Genomic DNA, 9803 nt, shown 5'->3' on the forward strand with positions numbered 1-9803 from the left:
GTTAAGCTTATTAAGAACGATTGAAAGATTTTTTGTATTAAAATTGTACATATTTTTTGAAAACAAAAAGGGTATATATATATATATATATATATATATATATATATATATATATATATATATATATATATATATATATATATATATATATATATATATATATATATATATATATATATAAAAGCACAACCAATTATATATGTATATGCAGAAAAATCTTTATATTATTTTTATGCTTAGAAAAACTCTTATATTAATAATTACCATTCGAAAAAGACCGAAATACGGGTTTTTAAGAGAAATTAACAACTAAAAGTCTAATGTTTCTTACATTTTTATTTTTTTAATTCAACATTTGATTTTAATTTGGGATAAAAACAATTAGTTAAGAAGAGAAAAAATAATCATATAAATAACACAATCGAGTGAACGTAATCTAAATGTATGTCGGTTTAACATGTTCTTGCATACAATCGAAGAACTATAAAGGACATGTATCTCATATCATATTTTTAGCCGGTCATTTCTTTTAAAAATTTACAATTTGGTTTTATTTGAAACGTAAATAATAATATAAGGATGTTCTTAAACATAAAAAAATATAAGGGTTTTTTAGCATATACATGTATAATTGGTTGGGTTTTTTTGCATTTATTCCGAAAAAAAGCTATTTAAATAAAAAAAATTAAAAAAAAAATCTAGTCATTAAGACCATATCTAACTTTCATTATTCATAAAACACAATATCAACATTGAAAACAACTTTAACAAATGAGTTGTGTGGCAAAACAAATAAAAAAGTTTCAAACCAAAATGTATTTTTCAATGAAAAAAGCTAATTTTCAAAAATAAAAACCATCAATTAGGGGAAGATTCCCGTTAAGCCTATTAAGAACGGTTGAAATATTTTTTTTTATTAAATTGTACATATTTTTTTGAAAAAAGAAATATTTAACTAAAAAAAAAACTAGTTTTCTAAGACCAACTCCAATAACAAAACACTAAAATGATGATGTTTACATTAAAATAGCGTTTTCAATTCAATCAAATACTAAAATGATGACTTTTAAAGGCCATGTATTTTGCCCTTTATATGTCGCCTCTAAAATTATCTCATACATTAAAATGGTATTTTTTTAGAGGTTGGTTGGAATCAAATAATCATTTTTTGACCTTTAAAATGGTATTTTAGTGTTCCATTACAGTGGTTTGTAATAACCCTAGCCTTTAATATATATATATATATATATAAAAGTTGTAAAACGAATTAAAAAAAACATTATAAAAAACTGTTAAAAGATGAACAAAAATTATAAATAAAATTAGAACTTTATAAAAAAAATTAAATATGGTAAAAGTTTATCAAAATTTTAAAATTTTTGCATAAAAAGTCTTAATTGTTTTTGTAAAAAGTAATTTGATAAAAAATAAAAAATAAAAAAATAACTTTTAGGTATGTTAAAAAGTTGGACAACACTCCTAACATAATTTAAAGTACAGATCAAATTTATAATAACATTTAAACATGGGCTAACATTGAAAATCACGATCAAAAATATAAAATTAAAATATTAAAAAATAAAAAAAGTTTGTCATCTTGTTATGTAAGAATTTTGGTTTTTGGCAACTTAAAGAAATGTATAGTTGTTTTTGTTTTTCAAAAATTCAGTGGCTATTCTTATAGATAAATACAAAAATTAATATAACATGTATATAAAATATTTATCAATGAAAGTAAATATACAACTTAAAACTCTAAAATGCTTATATTCTATCTATAATGAAAGTGGAATGGTTAAAGAGTGAAATTTTATATATAATGTTGAAGATTAAAACGCACCTAAAATATTAATATCATTAGTCTTATAACTTTTCATATAAGTTTTGAATCAAATTGATATAAACCAGTCAAATGATATAATTTAATTTTTTAAACATTCACAATTTCAAGGTATATATTAAGAAAATCTCACATAAAGTTTTATATTTAAAAAAAAAAATAGATATTGAAATTAAACCCCTAAACCAAAATATTACTAAAATTTATGGAAGACTTCCCCAATATTTGATATAAATAAATTATTATAACACATAGTAAAAAAACTAAAAAAAAATAAATACACATGCTACTTGTAATATAAATAGTAATGGATGCGTGGAAGGAAAATCTCAGATCCCAAGAAAGGCGTTGAATAACATGTTACCTAAAGTGACTCTTCATCTTTTTTTTTTTTTTTTTAGGTTTTGATTTATGAAAGAAAAAAGAAAGAAAAAGTCAAAATTTGGTCTCTATTTAGTTTAGCAAAATCCCACGCCCTTTCTCCATATGATTATTTAAAGATTTTCAGAGCCTCAATTCCATAATCAAATCACAGAAGAAAACTAACTACTTCCCGCCATCTTAGCCGTTGGCAAAAAGGGAGCCTTTAGCTTCATCCTCCTAACCTTCATCTCCTTCTTTTAAAAACCTCTTTTCACCCATCTGTCTTTAAATTAATCAACCAAACCCATATCTTATTTTCCATTCCTATCTCTATCTCTATCGGTTTCTTTCTTTTTTTAAGGTTATGCGCTTTTTCCCTTTAATTTTAATTGAATTACAGTTATCCAACTTTTTATTATTATAGGAGGTAATTAGCTAAGAAGAAGACTTTCCAACTTTACAACCAACATCCTCCTAACTGCAAATTATCCCTTGTGTGATTTTGGTTTCGCATTTTTTCTTCTGGAAGCCATTTAGATTTCTCTTGAAAATGATGGGGACTATGTCTCTTGGTTCTTCCATCGTCATTTCGAAGAAAGGGGCTGTCGCTTTGTTGAGTAATGACAAGAATTATTACCCCCCATGCTTGTCAAAGAAGTACGCCAACTGTTTGATGAATTGCCAAAGTGAAGGAAACGTTATTAAAACCAACGGGGTTTCAGTATCCGTTTCATCGTCTTTCACAAAAAGATCCGTTTTGGTGAATGCGGATCCTGGAACAGCTCTCTTGGATACCGGAAGATCCGTTTTGCCTCCAAATGGTAACGTTTATAATGGTGCACAAAGTGGAATTGGGATTGTGAATATACTCAAAGGGAAAGCCTTCTTTGTTACTGGAGCAACTGGTTTCTTGGGGAAAGGTACTTATACTTTTTTTCACCTTTTTTCTATCTTATTCTTCACCTTTTTCTAACTCTTTAATCTGTTTTCTTTTTTTATTATATAAAAATCGATAGTATTTATAGAGAAGATACTTCGCACAGTGCCTGATGTGGGAAAGATATATCTCTTAATCAAGGCAAAAGACATGGATTCTGCCATGGAAAGATTAAATAACGAAGTATGCAGTTTTTTTTTTTTCTTTCTTTCTCTTCTTCTGGGAATATAATTCTCCTATGATCTATTCTTTTTTATCATTAAGTAGCATAATTAAATTTAATTTAGGATTGCATTACAGATAATAAATACCGAACTTTTCAAGTCTCTTCAACAAGCTTATGGAAAATCGTATCAATCTTTCATGTTAAGTAAGCTGATTCCTGTGATTGGAAATGTTTGTGAATCTAATCTTGGGTTAGATGAAGATACAGCAGAAGTTATAGCCAAAGATGTTGACATAATTGTAAATTCAGCAGCTAATACTACTTTTGATGAAAGGTGGGTTAATTAATTAAGTAATTAATTAACAAAAAAAAAGTGTAAAGATTAAAGAATAAAGATTCACTGAAAATGTCAAATGGAAATGCAGATATGATGTAGCTCTTGATATAAACACTAGAGGACCTAGTCGCCTTATGAGTTTTGCAAAGAAGTGCAAGAAACTTAACCTCTTTCTTCAAATTTCGACAGGTAAAATAAATAAATAAATTAACCCCTTGAAAATTTATAAAAAGTTTTATAAAATTTTGACCTTTTTTGTTTTGTTTGTAGCGTATGTTAATGGACAAAGGCAAGGAAGAATCATGGAAAGGCCATTTAATGCGGGTGATAGTATAGCAAGGGAGAGCCTAATTTATGAGGATCAAGAATCAATATCAATTCCAAATTTGAATGTAGAAGATGAAATAAAATTGGTTTTGGAATCAAAGAAATCTTTAGGAGAAAATGCAGCATCTCAAAAGCTGAAAGAGCTTGGTTTAGAGAGGTACAATGGATTTGAATCTTATATTTGTCTTATTGAAATACTATTGAATAAAAATGACACCTTTTTTGTTCAATTTTGTGGTTTAATTAGGGCAAATCTATACGGGTGGCAAGATACATATGTTTTCACTAAAGCAATGGGAGAAATGATGATTGATAAAATGAGAGGTGACATACCCGTTGTTATAATTCGGCCTAGTGTCATTGAGAGTACTTACAAAGAACCTTTTCCCGGGTGGATGGAAGGAAATAGGTACATTTTTTTTTTAAATATATGTTTATCTGTATGTGCCTCACATCAACTAGACACACGACACAGTCCCATCTGCCTCTATCAAATGTGTCCCACATCAGCTAGACACAGTCTCAGCTGTCTTTATCAATTGTGTCTCACATCAGCTAGATACAAATATATGCATATTTATATGTGTCCCACATCAGCTAGACACAATCTCATCTGCCTCTATCAATTGTGTCTAACATCAGCTAGACACAGTCCCACATCAGCTAGACACAAATATATGCATATCTGTATAGGTCACACATCAGCTAGACACGGTCTCATCTGCCTCTATCAATTGTGTCTCACATCAGCTAGACACAAATATATGCATATCTGTATAGGTCCCACATCAGCTAGACAAAATCTCATCTGCCTCTATCAATTGTGTCTCACATCAGCTAGACACAGTCCTACATCAACTAGACACACATATATGTGTATCTGTATGGGTCCCACATCAGCTAGACACAGTCTTATCTGCCTCTATCAAATTCAAGTTTTTTGCTTTTTCTCTCTTATTTGAAGGATGATGGATCCAATTGTACTTTACTATGGAAAGGGGCAACTTAGTGGATTTCTTGTTGACCCAAATGGCGTTCTTGATGTGGTAAGTTCTTTTCTTGATGATGTCATAAATTACTAAAAAGCTTTAATTTTTATTTCAAGATTTACGGGCCCCACAAAATATTTGCAGGTTCCAGCTGATATGGTGGTGAATGCAACAATGGCAGCCATGGCAAAACACGTGACATGTGGCAAAACGGAAGAGAATTACATATATCAAATAGCTTCATCAGCAGTGAACCCATTGGTGTTTAAAGATTTGGCAAGGCTACTTTATGAACACTTTAATTCTTCACCATGTTTGGATTTAAAAGGGAGGCCTGTTCATGTACCTATCATGCAACTTTATCGATCCATGGAAGATTTTTCAGCTCATCTTTGGAAAGATGCGATTAATAGAAGCGGATTGAATAATTCGGGTGGAATAAAGAAAGGGAAGTATTCACATAAACTTGAAAATATTTTCCGAAAATCAGTGGAGCAAGCAAAGTATTTGGCCAATATTTATGAACCCTACACGTTTTATGGTGGAAGGTAACATCATATTTCAATATTCGTGAATTTACACTTTATACCCTATAATATTGTCTTTTAACACTTTGACTCCATGCATCATAGAGCTTATGGTTGGATCCGTTTAATTAAACAGGCTAAAGATTTTAAACCCTAACCTAATTTGTTTAATTACATAAGCTCATCAAGTTGAACCTATAATTAAAATGTTGAAGATTTTAAATCCTAACACTTATAACCCTAATCCAACCAATTTAACTAGACATGTTCATTAGGTTGATCTGTTTAATCAAACATGTTAAAGATTTTAACCCAACTTACTAATTTTGGTTGGATTAGTGTTGGGTCGGTTTTTGCCAACTCTAGTGCATAATGTGAATAGTCCATGTGTTCTTTTGAGAATTTTGCCTAAAAATAATTAAAGTTTTGTGTTTATACTTTAGGACAACTTGGTCTTTTTAAGGCCAAACCAAGCCAATGTTTTCTTTCTATTGCTAAGATCATGGATCAAGATTTATATATGCATACATAGATCACTTGATTGTTTTGAAAAATGATGAAAGTTTAAAACTTTTTGAAGGAAAGTTTTAATTATTTTGTAGGTTTGACAATAGCAACACTCAAAAATTAATGGGGTTAATGTCTGAAGAAGAAAAGAGAACATTTGGATTTGATGTGGGGAAAATAGATTGGAGAGATTACATCTCAAATATTCATATTCCGGGGCTAAGGAGACATGTAATGAAGGGAAGAGGAATGTGCACCCAAAATTAACTATATGAAAATTAGTCAATATACATTACACTATATGCATATTTTCTATAAATAGAGAACTATATTGTAATAAATTAATGTGATTTCTCTCTTTATTATTTTCTTTTGAAATTAAATGGGGTAAAACCCTTTGACTAATGAAGTGAGTTTCATTGAATGTATCTTGTCAAATAGATTATGTATGAAATAGTATCGGTTATGTATGTTATGGTGCATTTCATAATTTGGTTGGTAGGTATATGACCATTTTTTCATTTAGTTCTTGTTTTTTGTATTCTATAAATTTACCATTCTCTTTGATTGTGACATATAAAGCTATGCAAATAATGTGTTCGATGGATTGTTTTAAGATAGTCGTGATGTTAAGTTTACAATTTTAATAGATGTATGATTTCTCATTTGAATGAAACTTGTTTATTTATGATAGAGTTGTGAAAAAACCCGTTAGGATTAACGATGTATTGTCACCATATAAATAATACACTGACGCAATTAATTAACATAAAGGACACTAATTATAAAAACATACAACATAAGCAAATAACATAATATTTAACACGCCGCCTCGGTTTGAAGTGTAGCTTCTGGAACGTTTAAACTACTCCAAAAATCTAAAAATAACTATGTAGGTAGTCTCTTAGTAAATATGCCAGCAAACTAATGAGCAAACGAAACATATAAAACACGTGTATGCCCAACTGCAATATGTTTCCTAACAAAATATAAATTTATTTCCACATGTTTGGTTCTTTGTGTAACAGTCGTCTTCCAGATTGGATCAATGTAGGGCACAAAGGAGTCAAATGTATGGTTGTTGGGAAAAACCATGTGTCACGAGGTAAACATAGGGCGGTCACGACGTGACGTGCAAAAAATGAGAACGCGTTCCGGATGGATGTCATGACGTGACGTGAGTATGGTCACGTCATGACTAAAGTTGCAACCCAAACCCATGATCTTTTAGGGTTTCCTTCGTATTTAAGCCTCTAATCTCGGATTTAAGGTTCCATTTCCAACATCCATAACTCTCTAGAACCTTGAAGAAAACCCTAATACCCTCATCTTCATTTGTGAGCTTATTCTTGGTGCTTTTGGTTGCTTTTGAAGGAATAAGAAGGCTTTGGTAGTATTGTGTGCATTTTGGCAAGTTTGGGACTTCTTTTAGGAAATTTATGGACCTTTGTAAGTGTTCAAGATCCAAACTTTATTGTTCTAGGTTGCTAGATCTAAGTTATTGTCCCTTTATCTTCAAGTTTGAGCATGTTGGAATGGTGGGATTCCATAAAGTTGGCAACTTTATGGGTCCTTGAGGTCCCTTGAGTGTTATATATGTTGGATCTGAAGTTTGGCTAAGTTTTGAAGACATTCATGTGATTGTGTTTCCATCTTTCATCATTTTGACCTAATAAGAGATCTAGACATGCATTGGACATGCATGTCTATAAAACATTGATTTTTAGAGTGATTTTGGAGAAAGAAGTCCTTCTAGAAAGTTGGAATGGATAGCTTAAGGGATTAAGGGTTGAATGCATTAAGTTGTACCAATCTGTTGTAATCTCAACATGATCATATGGTGGTCACAAATTAACGATAAGTTTTCCTGGTTGTTTTAGATTGATTATGTCACAACGTGACGGCCTGATCATCATGTCGCAACGGTAGCTTGGATCGCGACTGAGTTAGACGAGTTGGATCATGATTGAGTTTAGGATCGGGTTGAGTGTGTCCTCTCAGCGTCACCATGAGTTGGTTACGACGTAAGGGTCATCTCCTAGTGATGCTCACTATTGACTTTGACATTGACCGTTGACTTTTGGGCCAATTGGCTAGTTTTAAAAGGTATACTAAGGGTTTACCTTGAATGGTTTATTAGGAGGTGTGTAGCACCCAATTCTTTAGTTGTGAGAGCTGTTAGTTGTTGATTGCGTCTACGAGGTGAGTCTTCTCATTATACTATGTAAGATGCTAGTTGTCTTTATGATTTTTGCATTATGTGTTGGGCTGGCCTGTTCGTATGTTGGGCGGGGACCGTTTCTATGTGAGTGAGGACCGATATGATAGGCAGGGCCCGATATGATGGGTGGGGCCCGATGTTATGTATGGTATGTGGTATTTTAGGGAACTCGCTAAGTTTTGTGTTAATGCTTTTGTGGTTTAAAACATTTTTTTGGTACTTTTAGTTCCAATGGGAAGGACCCGACTTGACTACATTGCATCCCCTAATGGCTTTTTCCATACTGATTATTAATATTGTTTACATTGATGTTTGAAAGATACATTTTACCCTGATTGTTTTTGGAACAAATGGTTGTATGGATTTGATGATTTAAAAATGAAATTTTTAGTGGTATTTTGGGACGTTACTCTTAGATGGTGAATCGAGTTAAACGTAAGGTACATGATACTAACATTATCACAAAACACAATTGTTGTTCGCGACAAAGGACATGATAACTCAAGTAGGAGATTTTGTAGCCATGTGTGACATCCCAAATTGATGGTCATTTTAAAACTTTTATTTATGCTTATTTTAAAACAGAGTATTTCTTTTGTTTACAGAATTGGTTCCAAAAATATTGTTTCAGTGTGAGATAATATTAACATTAAACATTTCCAAAGAAAAGTTTGATATTGATATCTTTTCAAAACTTGGGATATCATAACTGATACAAAATATAAGCATAAATAGATCTTACATTAATTTACACTAATAATCTACATCTCTTTTAATCTCTCAGTATAACGTATCTTCGCATTGATACCTGTGATACAAATAAACTGAGTGGGTCAGGTTGGGAAACCTGGTGAGTACATAGGGTTTTCAACCCATAGTATAATAATCATTTTGTTACAATTATATACTTCACATCAAATAATTAACCCGATTACCCATTCTCGTTATTCTTACTCCCTGATCCTAGATCGATGATCTCAAGGGATCTATCCTAAAGGATCTCTAAGTGAACAATATTACTTCACAGTTCCATTAACAATATGTGCTAATAAGATAGTCATGGAGTGAATGGAGTACCCACAAGAATAATTAATTCATACCTACAATTCGTAGTTATGTTTGTATGAGGTTCATTAACATCTATAGGTTAGGAAATGCCCATGTATAATTTAGTAACACCTATAGGTCAAAGACATTTCTGTGTATGGTTCATTAATGCCTACATGTCGTAGACCTGCCCGCAAGATAATTTACTAACACCTACAAGTTTTATACCTACCCATGTCTAACTTAAAAACACCTACGAATTGTATACTCGCCCATTCTTGAGTGATTAGCATTTACATGTTGTAAACCTTCCTATGTACCAATTGATTAACACTTATAGGTTGTAAGCATGCCCGTGTATGATTTAGCAACATCTACACGTTGTGTACCTTCCCGTGGAGGACTTAATAAAATATATACAGGTTGCAAACATGTCCATGTTGACCAGACTTGTCTAGATTAGTCAATGGTCATCCTCTATATCCTACTAGATGACTAATCCTTAATAGTATAAGAATACCATGTTGGCTACAATTCCTCGT

At 31.4% G+C, this 9803-nt stretch overlaps 1 protein-coding gene across 1 annotated transcript; it reads left to right on the plus strand.

The window, feature by feature from the left end:
• The first annotated feature begins 2227 nt into the window (after positions 1 to 2227).
• LOC145036088 (fatty acyl-CoA reductase 2, chloroplastic-like) lies at positions 2228 to 6486 on the plus strand. Its single transcript, XM_078984570.1, has 9 exons — positions 2228 to 3123; positions 3220 to 3323; positions 3441 to 3640; positions 3732 to 3832; positions 3914 to 4127; positions 4218 to 4379; positions 4935 to 5016; positions 5104 to 5507; positions 6089 to 6486. The coding sequence occupies exons 1-9, from the start codon at positions 2754 to 2756 to the stop codon at positions 6258 to 6260; spliced, it is 1809 nt and encodes a 602-aa protein (XP_078840696.1). The 5' UTR covers positions 2228 to 2753; the 3' UTR covers positions 6261 to 6486.
• The last annotated feature ends 3317 nt before the right edge of the window (positions 6487 to 9803 follow it).

Source organism: Lactuca saligna, chromosome 1 (assembly GCF_052625555.1).
Source record: "Lactuca saligna cultivar CGN05327 chromosome 1, ASM5262555v1, whole genome shotgun sequence".
In the NCBI taxonomy this organism is placed as follows: Eukaryota; Viridiplantae; Streptophyta; class Magnoliopsida; order Asterales; family Asteraceae; genus Lactuca; species Lactuca saligna.

Coding starts and splice junctions, on each gene's coding strand:
- LOC145036088 (XM_078984570.1), top strand. CDS start 2,754: ATGATGGGGACTATGTCTCTTGGTTCTTCCATCGTCATTTCGAAGAAA. Junction 4,128..4,217: donor AAAGAGCTTGGTTTAGAGAG/GTACAATGGATT, acceptor TGGTTTAATTAG/GGCAAATCTATACGGGTGGC. Junction 5,017..5,103: donor CAAATGGCGTTCTTGATGTG/GTAAGTTCTTTT, acceptor AAATATTTGCAG/GTTCCAGCTGATATGGTGGT.